Source organism: Hyposmocoma kahamanoa, unplaced genomic scaffold (genome assembly GCF_003589595.1).
Source record: "Hyposmocoma kahamanoa isolate Upper Pololo Valley unplaced genomic scaffold, ASM358959v1 100021, whole genome shotgun sequence".
Lineage (NCBI taxonomy): Eukaryota > Metazoa > Arthropoda > Insecta > Lepidoptera > Cosmopterigidae > Hyposmocoma > Hyposmocoma kahamanoa.
Genome location: NW_020653200.1, coordinates 16,558,196 through 16,575,560, shown reverse-complemented (window position 1 = coordinate 16,575,560; position 17,365 = coordinate 16,558,196). Strand labels below are relative to the sequence as shown.

The window sequence follows — 17,365 nt, the reverse complement described above, 5'->3', positions numbered from 1 at the left end:
CAAAACGTACCACCACAGTTTATTGCCATGGGTATTTAAAATAAGCGTATTAATTTTCCAATGTTATTTTAATTTACCAAAAGTCAGACTAAATATTGTTAATTTTGGAAAGAAGAACCAAAATGATTCTTTTTGTAATTTGGAAAATCGAAATGCAAGGAGATACTGTCACGTTGAGGTGGGTGAAAAGCCATATCATCCTCTTTATTGGCCGGAAAACGTGAACTTTCAACGTAGTCCTCGCCAAATCCACAACCGCGTCCATGCACATAACGCCTTCATTAAGTCGCCAATAAACTTAATCCGGCACAGGCAGCTAACCTTAATCCGAGCGGACGTGTTTGAACTATTGATTATCTAATGCCACGACTTAATATCTCAAAAACTGAAGCCGTATTATGACAGTAACAAATGCGATTTTATTTGGCTGTAATACGAGTCGCTGACGTCAGTCTATGGATTATTAATTTGACCTTGGCTCAGTTGGATATATATATACATATTTACATCGCATCATACAGCATTACATTCCTCGTCATTCAATCTTAAGCCTTCTCCAAATCAATGAAGACACATTACACTTTCTGTGTATACAATACAATATTTTTCTGTAATGCAACTACATTCGTACATCTCATCCCTTTCCTGAATCCTACTTATGCATCCCATATTTGACCATCTGTTTCATTCATCGTTCTTTCAATCAAAACTTTTGCAGACAGATTTCCTACCTTACAGAGTAACCTATTTCCCGATAATTTTCGGCCACCTGATCTGATACCATCCCTTTATATAAGAGCACTATTACGGCTCTGTGCCACCATCGAGCACCTTACCCATCGCACAAAAAATTGTCTGCGAGTTTCTTTTCACATCATTGTTGTTGGAATTGAACGGTTTTCCCTGGTACATCAGTAGAGTCCACGAAACCAATTTTTGCATTGTATTTTTCGATGAAAATAGTGTAGTAGAATGCCGAATGTGTAATGGAAGGTCAACTTCATACACAATTTTTGTGGCAGCACCTGTAACCACTCGTTTCAGTACAACCCAGGATTAATCGTGTTCGAAAATTTCGCGCAGCTCAAAAACTTGCCGATACACCGATTCGAATCGGGCAATGACTGTATAAAGATACCGCGATGGATATTCCATTCAAGAGCGACAAAGTTTGAGTTTTGCTTGCTCTCCTGTACATAATATGATTTAGTAACAGAGCTACAGACAATGCGAAATGTAAAGAAATGAAATGTGATTTAAGTCCAGTCATCATCCTTCATCATTATGTGACGATTTAAAATGTAATTTGATTGGCTACGAAATAAGGATATTTGATTTGAACATCATCCACAGCCCGCAGCTGGGTATAAGATTCCCGCAGTTTGTGCCATTCACCAAGACCCTACGCTAGTCTCACCCATTTACAGCCAGCGACTTTGATAATATCGTCTACCCAACTCATTGCAAGACATCCCACGTTTCTACAGCCACCTCTTGGCTAACCATTGAGTTCATTTATGTGACTATTTCAAGAACAGGACTGAGTTTAGCAAAAGGACACAAAATTTTGATCGATTGCATTGGTATGATTTATAACGCAAGAAAGAATAATCATCCACAACAAATAGGTGCGACACCTGAAGTAAAATCGCAAAATAGACCTCCGCAGTAACAAATTGTGCTGAAATTACACTGCACACTTCAATTCATTACGTTAGTGGGCAAGTTTGCTTGAGTTACGGCAAGTTTGGCTGAGTTAAGACGGCTTGCCCCGAGTTTGCCAGTGTTTGCGCTACGGGTGGTGGCGAGCGGGTCATTATTAAAGTGGTATCGAGCCGCATGTTATGAATGCCGAGCTAGCAAACTAATACAACTCGATAGACTGTTTGCCGGTAATCATGTTAGCCACATAACAGCTCTGTGAGAAGTTGGCTAAGTTTATTAGACTGACAGTTGAAGACGGTACGAAACAATGATAAGATGTTGCATGGTACTTCTAACAGTGTGTTCTACTATATATATATTAATGATATAAATGATTTATTCGTGTGTTTTGTTGATATTAATCACAAATAGTGAATGTTGTATAGGGTCCTTTTAAAAGAGACGTCGTCTCGAATGCTGCGGGGCAGATTCTAACATGGAAGTGAAACAGTCTATTGGAATTACGCCATAACATTGTATTAACTAGCCTACGAACTAAAATGACAGACAATTATTGAAAAAATTTCTTCCCAAAATCAAAACTTAACCACGCATGAATAAATCACCGGCCGTTTTTATTTTCCGCAAAAACAAATAGTATAATGTCACCAACTATAGAACATCACACAGGCGGCATTAATTCTACATCTCGTGATAACTTTCGTACTTTCCACTGAGACAATTTACCTTTCTCGTTTCACTTCCTTACGATTGAAAACAGTACGAAACATGATCATTTTCTCATTGGAATGAAAACAACAATAAACTATGACAAGATAATTCCGCGACGGCCATTTTGTCTCGTACATACCTACCACAAAACAGTACATTGGATGGCTATATCATAAACCAAATAAAATAGTAAGTCATAAAATGCTTCCTTTAATCAATTCCTGAAAGTAACCAATATTTGTTATTGTAGATAACGTTATACTGAAATAGTGACACACGAATATGGCATTTTGCAGCTGCACGAAGCGCGAAGCGTTCGACTGTAATTAATGAACGATGAAACCGTTAATTTAATCAAAAGTTTTTCCACCTCGACCTCACACGCCGCCGTTTAACTCTCGCCAGTAAAAATTTGTGAGCAACAACTACCAATGGGATAAAATTGAACTGAAAATCAGTTCCCATCAACAAATCGAACTTCACAGTAAAATAGACTTGTATTTCGAACGGTATCTCATGCACAAGTATTTCGACCTACCCATATTTCCAATGACTACATTAAATACTTTGCGTAAAACTGCATTTTCGAACAATTAGATGGAAGTAAGTTACGGCACCTGCACGTATATCAATGTCTATAAAAGATTTATTAAAGCTAAAGTAAGACTTACCCACATATTTAACACTTATATGAGCGAAATATTTTATACCCGACTGAAACGTTTATTATACAGTGTATTGATTTGCATTCTCGCCATATTTAAGAAATTAATAATAGAAATAATGCTAAATCATCTAAAAATATTTAAAAAATATTTTGTTCAATATTCTGGCTAATTGTATCTAGTAAAGTTTCGCAAAACTGTCTCAACTCGTATGCACCACGCAAGGGCAGTGACCTCGCCACCCGTTTCACCGAGCAATACGTAATCTTTCTCGATCGCTTATTTACCTATTTTTTAAATTATGATTATGTACTAGTATTGTTATAATTTACTATTTATTTACATTAATTAGATACGTTGACTGATAAAAGTTTTTTGTAACTTAGATTTGGTACTTACCAACTTTAGGTTACATGAAAGTATTGCTAGAAGTACCTAGCACCACAGCTGGTGGCTGGCGCCATACCGGAGCCACAACCGGCTATGCAGGGTTTTGCACGTGAGTTTCGGTTTCAACATTAGACTTCACAACTTTGAAAGCAGAAACTTCGACACTCGTATCCTCCGCGTAAACTAAACGTTTCACATCATGCCATAAGAATAGACACGCACTTATACTTCAAGGATTACCATGCAGGTTCTGGTGAAACTAACTCTTGTTTACATACCAAACCACGTGGCATTTCGTGACAAACTAGAATAGAATGTATGCGAGATGTCAGCCTAACGTAGACGCAGTACGGGAAGCAATGTCGACTTATCTAACAATCGCGCGCTCGATACGACACTCCCCCGCCGTCGCTACCCGCACCCCACTACCAAATAGATCGAAAATGCGTTTCTTTCTGCGCCTTTAAAATCATTGTTCAAAATGTTTGCAAGTGCCGTGCAAGTCAATGGACCTTTGGATCAAATTTGTTTACCGCAATTAAATAAAAAATAGAAATTTACGAAATTTTTTTCGAGATTAATTTTTTTAGTGATTTGGGTTAATTTCGGATATCAACACATAGTACAATTTTAATACATAACATTTTTATTTAATAAAGAATTCTACAGTTTAGAGGAATTTCTTTCCAATAATTTTTATTTTATTTTATTGTGTTACAATTATTAATACCAAGATCGAACACTCAGAAAAAATCCTTCGGTTCGGAGGGATTCGAACCGACGTCATCTAGCATACCGTACCAGACGCTATACCAACTAAGCCACGGAACGAACTAGCGGACCTCACGAATTTTCCTATGTGCTTTTTGTCATGTCCTTGTATTTGATTTTCCAATGTCTTTTTTGCCGTAGCGCCATCAATGAGACATCTATGAAAGTATTTCGTCACCCAGTTAGATAGCTTTACAGCGACCAACCCCGGCTAGAGATGTCGCTATTCACTGCATTTTAATTTTTTATTGAATTGATATACAATTATTATTTATATGAAATTACTCCACTAGTTTGTTACAATTAATAATACAAAGATCGAACACTCTGAAAAAATTCCTTCGATGCGGACGGATTCTAACCGACGCGCGACATCTTCGAGCATACCGTGTCAAATTATTTTATTTTGTTTAAATTAACTATTGTTATTTATATTAATGACGATGATGTTATCCAAAAACATTGTATTTTAAATTCTAATATTGTGATATTGATAACATGAAATAAATGGTTCGTTTCAGATATAATGCATTCTAATAAATAACGATATTTATTTTAATTAAATTTTTATTGAATTGATATTCAATTATTTTTTGTGAAATTACTCCACTAGTTTGTTATAATTATTAATACAAAGATCGAACACTCACAAAAAACACTCAGAAAAAAATCCTTCGATCCGGTCGGATTCGAACCGACGTCTTCTTGCATACCGTGCCGGACGCTATACCAACTAAGCCACGGAACGAACCAACGGACCTCACGAATTTTTCTATGCGCTTGCATCGTGTCTTTGTACTTGGTCTTTCAACGACTTTTTAGTCGTAGCGCCATCTATGAAAAATCTATAACAGATTTATCACCCAGTTAGTACCTTTACAGCTATCAGTCCTGGCGAGAGATGTCGCTATTCACTGTATTAATTAAATTTTTATTAAATTGATATTCAGTTATTTTTATTATATTAGATATTTATTTTATTAATTGTAGTTCACTCAATGCATAGATATACTAAGTCTATAACTCAGTGCGTATTTGCATAACCGTCCAATAAAGTCGTCCAAACTTAGAAATTCTATAGGGAGTTTGAGGTTCATAATATTATGGCGGTCGACTACTCCGTAATCTGCATCAGAGCTAATTCATCGAATAATTGACCAACTAAGAACTCTTATGAGTAAATTGACAATCTTAAGCGGCACCTAAGACTTATCGTTCTCATTTATTGCGTGGTTTGAAGGAAAACTCAGTTGTGAAAGTAAAATTAATACGTACATACGTCGTTAGTTACTATATTGTGGCATTACAATAGAAACTCTGACATCAACGAGGATGTGCATTTTCGGTCCGCCAAGTAGTAAACCGCATTTTTTATTGTATATATACATCTTGTTCTAAAAACAGAATTTCCATCATTTGTAATCAATATTCAGTGTATATTTACAATAAAAAATGCGGTTTACCACTGGGTGGACTGAAAAAGCACATACTCGTTGGTGTCAGAGTTTCTATTGTAGTGCCACAATACAGAAAGTAACTACTTATGTATGTTTAATTTAGATCACTAAATAAAAAAATAAATATAAAAATAATTCTGCTTTTAGATCACTTTTTTTTAAATACACTTTAAAACTTTCGGGTTGCATTATACTAACATGTCAAAACAGGAATAAACGCGATTAAGAATTTTATAGGTATTTGCAGACCTACAAACTATCCCGATGTTAATCGAAATGATCACTCCAGTCAGCCCGTGATCATGGCCAATAAGTACAACTTACCCGAAACGTCGGAATAATTTGTAAGTGTAGAAATACCTGTTAAATTGTTTAATGAGTCTATTTCCGCTGTGAAACGTTAGTTTTATTAAATGTTTCGGCAGAACATTTCCACTACATCAAGCGGCTGGTCGGCGCGGACTATGTCGGCATCGGAGGCGACTATGACGGCGTTAACAGGCGAGTTCAGTCCTTCTCATCATTGTACTATTATTTTCACCTGTGTTACCCATAATTCTTCACATACAAATTAGGGTTTTTTACGGCTTTTAGAAAAATCATTGCCTAACCTATAAATATATTTCTCTATTATCTTTGAATTTCTTCGCAAGTAATTTTGAATTACGGACATTAGCAAATAATTATTGCTCAGAAATCCATTTTTAAGACATTAGATCTTGTGAGACAAGAACAGAATCATGAAACCTGTACACACCCAACGAAGCATTGAATTGCTCTGTTGTCACCCTGCTCTGATAACCAACTAGCCTAGCCGTATCTGGAAAAAGGGAACTTTGAAAGATTAGTAACAAAGAAATCACCAGAATCTTGTTTTGATGTGCGTACATGGACAATAATTCATGATTTATTATTGTTGTGTCTCAGAGTCCCTCGTGGTCTGGAAGACGTCTCCAAGTACCCTGAGCTGTTTGCGGAGTTGCTCCGCAGCGGACAATGGAGCGTGCAGGAGCTAAAGAACCTCGCTGGGCTCAACATGATGCGTGTTATGCGACAGGTCGAGAAGGTATGCTGAAAGTATTGTATTCTGTAAGAAAATTTAAATCTTGGGAAAAATTTCCAGTGATGAAAATGATTCCATAATTCAGAGACATCAAGTATATAACCAAAAATAGACGACGAGAGACGAAATGTCATTTAATTTGTTTGAAAATTATTCTGCCAATTTCATTACGGTGACTAATGCGCTCCGATTGGCCAGCCCGAATTCGAAACCCTTCAATGGACCAGTTTAACTTGAGCTTCGCTATAATGGACGAACATTGAAAAATTACATCAAAATTTAATATTGAATTATCGACGAAATGTGACTTTGTTTTGTAATTACATTTTTACTATTTTTCCCACACCACCGAATGGAACAGTCTCCCATTGTTAGAGATATTATCTTTATTACAATAAATACAGAATATTTTTAGAATATACGGGGACGTACACCCAGGTCAGTTGTTGGCGCTGTACTATTCAGCTTTCTAATTTGTGAGTTTAGCTCAAACAAGAGTTGATATTTAAAAGTGATATAAGGCCCATTTGCCTGATGAATTGCCAGGGATGGATGGCCCTTATTTCGTCTATATTTCTGGTTATATACTCGATGTTCAAAGATAATTGTCAAACGATAGATACAATTTTTTTTTGTCAGGTCCGTGACGAGATGCGCACGAATGGAGTAGAACCCGAGGAACACCCCGACTCGCCGACTGACAATGGCAATTGCACTAGCAACGCCTTCCATACGGAATACGTCTAAACGATTCCACATTCCAACACTGTCGAACGTATCTCAAACCTTGTTGAATTAAACAGTTTCATTATCTAACATATAACCAGCAATAATTAAATATAAATAATATATAGAAATATCTTCTTGATTCTTTTGTAAAAAGCTAGCAGTTATTAAGATCATTTTAACCACATTTACTTGGAACACTGTAATTGTATTGATACGTTTTACCATGTTGAACATGATTTGCAAAAGCTGGTTACCGTTAAGCATTATGTCTACGAAATGTTTCAGGAGTCGCAATTTACATTCTTTCACTACTTAAATCTAATCTATAAAATACGGAATGATTTGATTTGATATACACACAACTAAGCTACCATGAGCACGACGTGACATAAATGGGTTAGCGTTGAACGTTATCCTTAAGCTGCCATTTGAAACCCGTAATCAATCAACAGGTCGCGTAATTAGGGCAGCGGTGGGTGAAACCAGCGGGTGACATTTATCGACCTGCAATATTGGACACCTCTAAAGCTTGCCAATTATACTTATAATTAAATGAAATGGGTGTTCGTTATAATTTCCAAAACTCACACATTAGATATTGATTCTTGTTTCACACTCTAGTTCAAGCGAATACATTTTATCAAAACATGTTTCTCCGACAGTCTTTTCAATTTCCCCGGAGCACATTTTGTTTCAGCATAAATAGTAAGAGAGAGAAAGTGTTCAAAATTTATGTAAAAGTGAAGACAATGTAGTACTTTTGATGTTCTTACATTCTTTAGAAACTATTACGGGATAGATAAGCGGGTAAATTTGAAATATTTATTTGTTTTCAATGTATTTCATTTAATAAACGGTATTGTATTGTTGCTTTTACCTTTAGAGACTTATATACAAAACAGAACAAGAATATATTCACCAAAATATAAATTTCTCATTCAACATAAATGTCAATCTAGAATGTATTAGATACGTTCGGCAGTTAGGGTATATACCGACAATATCCGATGGTCATTTGATGTTACCTATATGCTCGAGTGGAAAATCGTACGCACCAGGATTACCTCCAACTACTTCGCGAGGGCATAAAAACTGGCTATTAGTGTTAACCTTTGACGCGTACGAACTTTCACTAATATTCGTAAAGTTTAATACGCGGCTTAACAAGCTACTTTTTACTTATATCCGTCAACCTAGTCAAACGTGTTTTACGAAACCTTAATCATACGCTGTTATGAACAAGGCGGCACGCTGAAGAGTAGCTAGTCGAACCGCGTCCATCAATTATATTCAGATTTAGTAAGTGTAATCAGTGTTGTAGATGCATGTGTGTACACTGTGAACTATGCACTCCTTCCTTCAGACTTCGTGATCGGTCACGTTTTCATGTCACCAGACTGCCTAATCTTCGTCTCTGCAGGTCCAGTGACCCACTTCTCTTACCTTCAGTCCAGTTTGGTCAGTTTCATCGATCACTCACTTTTTCTATTCGACGTCTAAATAATGGCTTCAAAGTTAAACGGTAAAATGCATCACAAGGATATTGGATATATATGAGTTTTTTATTCCCTTTAATTATTTTAAACATTCAAAAAAATGTAATAGTATAGTTTGAAATGTTGGTAGGCTCGAAACAGTAGTTAGAACAAAAGGTAACAAAAAAGAAAAAAGTTAAATTGGAATAAAAATAAACTAAATGGAAAGCTTAATCTAAGCGATAAGAGAGAGTCGTGGTAAATTGCGAAACTATTTTTATTTACTATTGTAATAATTAAAATATAAAATAAAGAGTTTGAATAGGAATGTAGGTAGCGAATAAATTTTAAAAAGTTTAATACGTAATATGGTTTTTAGATAATGAAACCCTTTTTTTAATGTCAAAGAATGTATATTTCTAGTTTACATGAGGATAGAGAAATAAAAACTATTAGAAAGTCACAGAAGTATGTTTCGAACACAATGGCTATGTCTTCAAATCTTTCCAGGATTTGAAAACCCTAAAAAAACACGAATCGTCGTGAAAGAAACGTAGTGGGTTACTTTTTTCTAGCCGCTTCAGCGGTACTTGTAATCTGTCTGTAGAAAGTTGTATTGCCATCTATTCATTCAATAAACGTACGTATATCTTAAATACATATGCTTTTCCACAAACGGATTCTGTTCAGTTGACTCAGAATATGTAATAACTCATACCAAAAACGCAGATTCGGGCCTTACATAAGTGGATTATCTGTTGTATCGACAAAACTATAGCAAAGTGCTATACGATCCATTAAGAATAACGTGATAGCACCTCTAGCTTATTAAAGTAATTTATATTTTTCACTTACATATTGTCTTTAGCAGAGCCATCGGTACAGTAAGATTAATAATTTATATATCCTAGAATTAATCATACTTATTGGTAATTGTCAATCGTTAATACCACAACTTCTGCCAATTCTGTTTATTTGTGTTTTTGTTTTGTTAACTTTGATTCTGTTTGTCCACGTCAATAAGCCCTCCCCGTACCTACCTAACTATAAGCCACTCGATCTCCCGATTGATTGAGCTGTGAATCTTTATACACTTACATAGTATATTTATGTGATATTGTGAACTATTTCTTAGTAAAATTACGACTGAACAATTTTTGAACCTTTATCACGAGGCGCGACGACGCTTCGTCTGAAATCTGGCTGTTATTTTGTGATTCGTTTTTAATAGTATTTTATTGTAAAACGTGTCTTTGAAACACAAGCGCACACCTTCTATGTAACATGGTTTTCGTATTTACGCCGCTTTTGCACTATCCCATTTAATTTAGACTGATGTAATTTTCCTATCACATATACGGCACACCCATCTGATACAATTTCCATTAATCGAATTGAATTCTTGTATATATTCGACTCCTTATTTTTTCTAAGGTTGATTTGTATTATATTTATATAATATTTATCTTCATCATCATCATATCAGCCGGAAGACGGCCACTGCTGAACATAGGCCTCCCCCAAAGATCCCCGGCTGTTGCTATACAAATATTTATAGTTACAATAAATGTAATGGTGTATACGCATATATATATTTTCTGTGTTATTTTCGTTTTACTTGAGTATTGTAGCACAGATTACTTTTAACACTATCAAATTGTTTATACACTATGTATTGACAAGTGACAGTCTTTCCTTTTTGAATTCAGCTATTACTAATACACACTGCAGAAAGGCTCACTATCAATTAGTTTCCAGATATGCCCCGGGAAAATAGCGGGTTGAAACATAATTTTCTAAAATGCCCTTTTGCACACATGATACGATAGCATCGCCGTAACGTATATAGATAATGTTTGAATGTTCGATATAGATGAGCGACTGATCGCTTCATCTCACGACACATTCGATTGGATACAGGTTAATATTGGCATACCTAATACACACGATTGAAATAGTGACGTAAACTCGCCAACCTAACGTAGCGACCGAATTCAGGAACTGAATTCTCTGAAAAATCGCCTATTGATAATGCTATAAATATCTATAATAGTATGTGCAGAGGTTCTAATAGCCAGTCACATAAATAATGCTACCCCGCGCCCCGATCTTCTCCGCCAGGCTTTCTTTCATAATAATTAGATACCGAGGAGCTTTCCAATCGAATTTTGGTGTGCGCTTGTGTGGTACTCGGCGCATTGCTGCATCCCTGCATCCCTAACCCCACTTGTCCCCTGCCGCTGCGCTCACGCAGTAGCAACGCGCCGCGTTACCAATGTCTAACTGTTTTATATTTAATACACGACTTGAATATTAAACACTTGCTGTACAATACATTTGTGTTTTATTTAAATTATTTTCCTGACCTTTTTTGGTACAAGTAGTTCAAAATGATGTAATGTACGATACAGATTGTACATTTGTGTACTCATGTCATGTACGTAGTCCTACAAGTGTCGTACCCACTTGGCATTTCTGCAAACTACGCTACAGTCCTACGTGTGATTTGTCTATGAAAAATGTCCATAATCACCATTGACTTACAATTATATGGACGTCGGGTCCGCGCTAAAAAGTGTCCGAACTTATAGGGTGTTAAAATCGTATACAGAGCGTCATTCACGCTTTAGTCTTCGTTTGTTCGACTGACAGCGAAGCAAGCAAAATTAGACAGTACTGCGATAACATTACAATTTAAATTCAACGTTTTAGCTTTTTCATATTCCTTTACATGTCACTACGTTTAAATAGGTTGACTTGGGACATTTTTTTCGTGGTTTTTGTATTAGACCCGTCGTCCATTTATTTGTAAGTCAATGATAATCACAATAACTTTTGTGCCTTTAGATTTGTGCCGTAGCATTCTTAGTTCTGCAGTAAGGAAACACGTAAAGCGCTCTTAAAGGTTATTATTTTCTATATTTTATATGTAAGGTACTTAATTCGGTAAACTTTTAAAATAATATTTTTAAATAATTGTTGCGGGCATTTATATTAGTTTATTAAATGTCAGTCTTAACCTAATGATTTAACCCCTGTGACATTTTATAGTGCATTACGAGACTTGAGACTCGACAAGTTATGGCAATAAAGAAATAGATGAAATGCGTAAGCACATAATATGTACCCGCGGCGGTGGTGTTAGTTTATGTTGGAATATTCCCCTTGGCGAAGCTCCAAATGACTCTTTGAAACAATCCAGCGCACGCCAACGAGTTATGACTACGCATCCCCTCTATATATCTAGATTTGTATTCAAACTATACTTGAGAAAAAAGTAAATGGGCATGTATTTAAACGATGATGTATTTTAAATTTGCAAAAGCAGCAGGCTATAAAATCTAAACGATCATCGTTTTTAATGATTGATCAGAGGATCAGATCAGATCAGAGGAAAGAGGAAGAGAAGGAGAAGGATATGGCTCAGAGATCTCTATCTCTGAGCCATAAAATAAATTACATCAATGAATATTTTAAAATGGTCCGAGTTACGCAAAATATGTCCGATTTGATAAATTCACTTTGATAGTTTTTTGTTGTGTTTCTAAATAAACAAATGAGCATTAAAAATAAAATTCTGATACTAATTTTTAACCGACTTCAAAAAAAGGAGGAGGTTCTCAGTTCGACTGCTTTTTTTGTATGTATGTTACGCGATAACTCCGGTATTTGTGAACCGATTTTCATGATTCTTTTTTGTTGGAAATAGGGTCCCATTTCATTTTGAAGAAAGTCATCCACCAAAAAACCATCCATGAGTAGCTGATCACGCATGAACATTCATTTTTATAAATAGCGCCTAAGTTTTACTTAAGGAGCAATTATTTTAATGGTTAATTGGTATTGCTATTCTACCATTCAAGGCGTTTTTCTCTCAATATACTTTGAGTAGTGATAACCGATTTTTATTATCTCCTGTGTCAAGTCCTGTATCGTGGTGAACTAGGAGATATTTCAATAAAACTTGGCAAATAGATATAATTTCACGTACTTCTGAGGTCGGTTTTTTTAGTTCTCTGTACTAACTATTAAAACTAAGTAAATTCAAGATTTATTTTTTATTTAAACACTTTATTGTACCACAAAGTAACTTACAAATTTTCAGAAACAATTTAAATATTTGTGTACAAAGGCGAGCTTATCCCATAAAGAGATTTCTTCCAACTAACCTTTGAAAATCTGAGAGGAAAGTTGGTTTTTGAGGTGGCACTAAAAATAGATAAGTAAAGAAATGAAATATACTATACTCAATAAATACACAGATAAATTTAATAAATCAAATGTACATACGAATATATATATGTATATTAAATAATGTTGATACATTAATACATACAAAGTCTATAATAAATTGAATGTACAGAATAAAACTATAAATAAATATATCAAACGTAAATAAATATTTCAAAAGCTCTAACAAGTGGAGTCTGAACAATCCCAAAAGTTCAAAAGAGAACCCTTGAAAACCCGAACCGAAGGCGACTGTCTGACCTCGACCGGGAGAAGGTTCCACATACGGGCAGCATTTACTGTGAACGAGTTCGAATATTTTTGGGAACTGTGTTGTGGAAGGACGAGGGACAAATTGGTGCCAGAACGCAGGCGGTCACCCATAGCCTGACGGTATTGAAAACGCTCAGGTAGATAGCTAGGTGAAGTGGGATGGAACAGGATTTTATAGAGGAAGCATTAAAAGTGAGCATTTCTACGTAAACGAATACGCAACAACTTCAACTCATCTCTAAACTTGGAAATGTGGTCGTACTTTTTCAATCCAAACACAAATCTGATACATTGATTTTGCAGCCGCTCCAATTTATTAAGAAGGTGCTCCGAAAGATCAAGATAGGAGACGTCACCATAGTCCAGAATAGGAAAAAGATGAGTGCGTATTAGCATAAATTTGGTAGACAGAGGAAGAAAGTATTGCATCCGCTTGAGGGAATGAAGCGATGCAAGGATTTTACGACTTACATCGGCGACATGCTCCGACCAAGAAAGTGTCTGATCCATTATGATGCCCAAATTTTTAACTGAAGTGAAAAAAGGAATAATGGTGTCATTCAAAACTAAATTGGGCATCATCATAGACTCAAACTTGGAGATGGAATGGCGACTGCCAATAATTATGGCTTGGGACTTTTGTGCATTTAAAAGAAGTCCGTAGTTCTTAGCCCATACCGAAACCTTTTGTAGGTCGGAATTCAATGTGCCGATAGCAGTAACTACATCTTCAAGACGGGCTGCAGTATAGATTTGAAGGTCATCGGCATAGAGATGGAAAGAAGACGTGAGTGATGATGTAATTCCACCGATAAAGACCGAAAAAAGTATAGGTGATAAAACCCCACCCTGCGGAACGCCAGCCGTAAGGCTACACACTGGTGTAGCCTTACGGCTGCCGAGTGCATGTCACCGGTCTTTACGAGCTGGGAACGATCAAATAAATACGAACGAAACCAGGATTCGGCTAAGGGAGGTAGATTTAAAGTTCTAAGCACAGCAAGAAGCAAATTAAAATCAACAGTACTCAAAGCACTGCTGAAATCCACTAAAGTCAGGACAGTAACTTTTTTATTTTCTATATTAAGACGAATGTCGTCAGTGATTTTCACCAGAGCAGAAACTGTGCTATGGCCCGCTCGAAAACCAGACTGCAGATGGTTGAAAATATCGTAACGTAGGAGGTGGTTAGCGAGTCGATTATGGACATAGTGCTCAGGGATTTTGGACAATACAGGAAGTATGGAGATAGGGTGGTAATGGGAGAAAGAAGAAGGATTTGATTTTTTAGGGAGAGGAATTACATAAGCTTGTTTCCATACAGTGGGAAACACACCACTGGAAAGGGAAAAATTAAGGATATGAGCCAGGATAGGAGCTACTAGGTCCTGTATTCGAGTGATCATATCAAGACTCAAACCGTCATTACCAACAGCCTTCGTGGTGACAGACTTAAGTATTTTCAACACATCTGCTGTCGTAACCCTTCTAAAATCAAAAGAGGCTGAAGCAAGACAAGGTGCATTGGCCAGGACAGATAAAGTTCGCGATTTTATGACAGAATCTAAACATACTGGGGAAGATGCAAAGTAGTCGTTCAGCGCGTTAAGATCGACATTGAAGGGAAAGACATGATCAGCTTTACCGATACCCAGTGACTTCAAATATTTCCACATCTTAGTATGCGAACAACCTTCGATAGTGGAGTGAATATGTTTACGCCTGGCGTTCCTACAGAGCTTGTTGCAGCGGTTACGTAACTCGATGTAGGACTCACTATTGATTTTGGTTGGATTCTTCCGCAATCTGATATTTGCTCTGTTGCGCCTCTCCATAACCTCCTTGATATCTGGCGTGAGCCAAGGGGCGGGGAAATGTTTGACTCGGACAACTTGAAGTGGAGCATGCTTGTCAAAGATGGTCAAAATAATAGAGTTAAAAGCTTGAACCATTTCATTCACGTCGTCCGCTCCAAACACTAGCTCCCAATCAGAATTCAGCACATCATCAAAAAGGGCATTTTTGTCTGTTTTACCATAATTGCGGAGCATTAAGGTTTTATGTCTGCGCTTAGGTGGACGAATTTTGAACGAAGCATAAATTAAATCGTGTGACGAAAAAGCAGCAGCATTAAACTGTCCATGAGAATCAACCAGCTCAGGAGAAGAAGTGATGATCAGATCAAGAAGAGAAGGTTAACCATTATGCGGAAAGTGAGTGGGATACAACTCGAGGCAATTCAAAAAAAGTGAGTGGAAGAGTGAAAGCAACTTCCTCGATCGGCAGTCCCTCTTAACAAGGCAGGTATTGAAATCACCCATGAGTATAATATGTTCGTAGCGGGTACGTAGATCAGCCAGAACCGACTCTAGTTGCTCAAAATAGTCAACTCTTAGGTGAGGACTGTAAAAAACTCCCAGTAGGGCCCTAGTGTGATGAAGAGTGACTTCCAAAAAAAGATATTCAGGAGAGTCCGCGCTAGTCACCGACTGTGCTACAATCTCGCAGTCAATGTCACATCGTAGATAAATCGCTACGCCACCTCCACCAACCATCCTCATACGACCGCCCTGGGATCCAATGGTGTAGGCTCGATCGTTACGAATGAGTCTAAAACCTGGTAAAGGGTACTGAGTAGATGGTAGTGAAGGTTTAAGCCATGTCTCCGAAATAAGGACTGCATGAATATTTTTGCTAGTGAAAGATGTCACGAGATCGTTATAATGACTAGCAAGTCTTTGCGCATTAATATGCACAACGTTAAAGTTTTTCGGTAGAGATGAGAAAGCAACCTTCAGTCTTTCCTCAAGCGAGGGCATGTCATCCTCTGCATCCGAAAAAGCAGTTGCAGAGGACGACAAAGAGAAATATTCAGAATCCGAATCAGTGTTCAAAACATCCGACATGGAGCTGATATAATTATAGTTTATGTATAAATAATAGTGTTTATAAATATAATATAAATATAATATTATATAGTATAATATAATATAATATAATAGTGTTTATGAAGACAAATTAACCTTTCCTTTTCAATCAGCTTTCGCCAGCAGCTATTGCGTGCGCGTGCGCGTGTGCATGTGCGTGTGCGCGTGCGCGTGTGCGCGTGCGCGTGTGCGTGTGCGCGTGCGAGTGCGAGTGTGAGCGTGCGCGTGCGTGCGTGTGTGTGTGTGTGTGTGAATGCGTGAGAGATGCCGTTAAGTATTTATACAATTCATTACGTCATCAATAAGGATTTTTATATGTTGCGACTGAAAGTGGCAGTAGGCATCGTGGTGTGTTACCAATCATCACTGCATTTACAAAATTAAAAAAAAAAATAATATAAATTCTGGTACATAGAAAATTATAAGGGACTGTAAATTAAAAACGAGTAAGTACTTATAAATATTACTGTTAACTTATGAACTAATGAACGTCATTCATTACATTAATCTGTGGAGGTAAACACTACCATTTTGTGTTATATAAAAAAAATTATTCACATTTAAGACAAGTAAATAAGTAAGTTATCTAGTGTTAGATACGTACGAGACGACGATATTGCTAAGTCATTACCAGTGATCGGAATTGAGGGAGTTTTTATACCTAAAGTTTGAACGTTTTCTTAGTATGGACATACCCATTTCGTGATATGATCAAAAAATATCCCGGGATACGTATTACTTGAACTAATTTAAATTACTATTGAATAAATTCATAATACTACTGAATAAAATTAATATTGTTGTATTACGTTTTATTTATACGTAGGTATTTATTTATAATAATTATAGTGTTTAGTTTGACTCACTAAAGTAATTGTTCTTTCAAAAGGAGAAATATATCTAAGATCGGTACAGAATGTGTAGCAGTCTTCGCTGATGCTGTTATTAACATAAACATAAGTACTACATACATAAAATGGTAAAAACAAGATGTTCGTCACACAAAATA

At 36.5% G+C, this 17,365-nt stretch overlaps 1 protein-coding gene across 1 annotated transcript in view; it reads left to right on the top strand.

Annotated features, from left to right (window-relative positions):
- The window catches only part of LOC113228649 (dipeptidase 1-like), a 234,544-nt gene extending 225,430 nt beyond the window's left edge, over positions 1–9,114 (top strand). The window contains exons 10-12 of the mRNA XM_026462009.1: positions 6,085–6,160; positions 6,587–6,725; positions 7,362–9,114. Coding sequence (XP_026317794.1) covers positions 6,085–6,160; positions 6,587–6,725; positions 7,362–7,469 — 323 coding nt within the window. The 3' untranslated portion in view covers positions 7,470–9,114. The remainder of the gene's footprint in view (positions 1–6,084; positions 6,161–6,586; positions 6,726–7,361) is intronic.
- Positions 9,115–17,365: the final 8,251 nt, after the last annotated feature.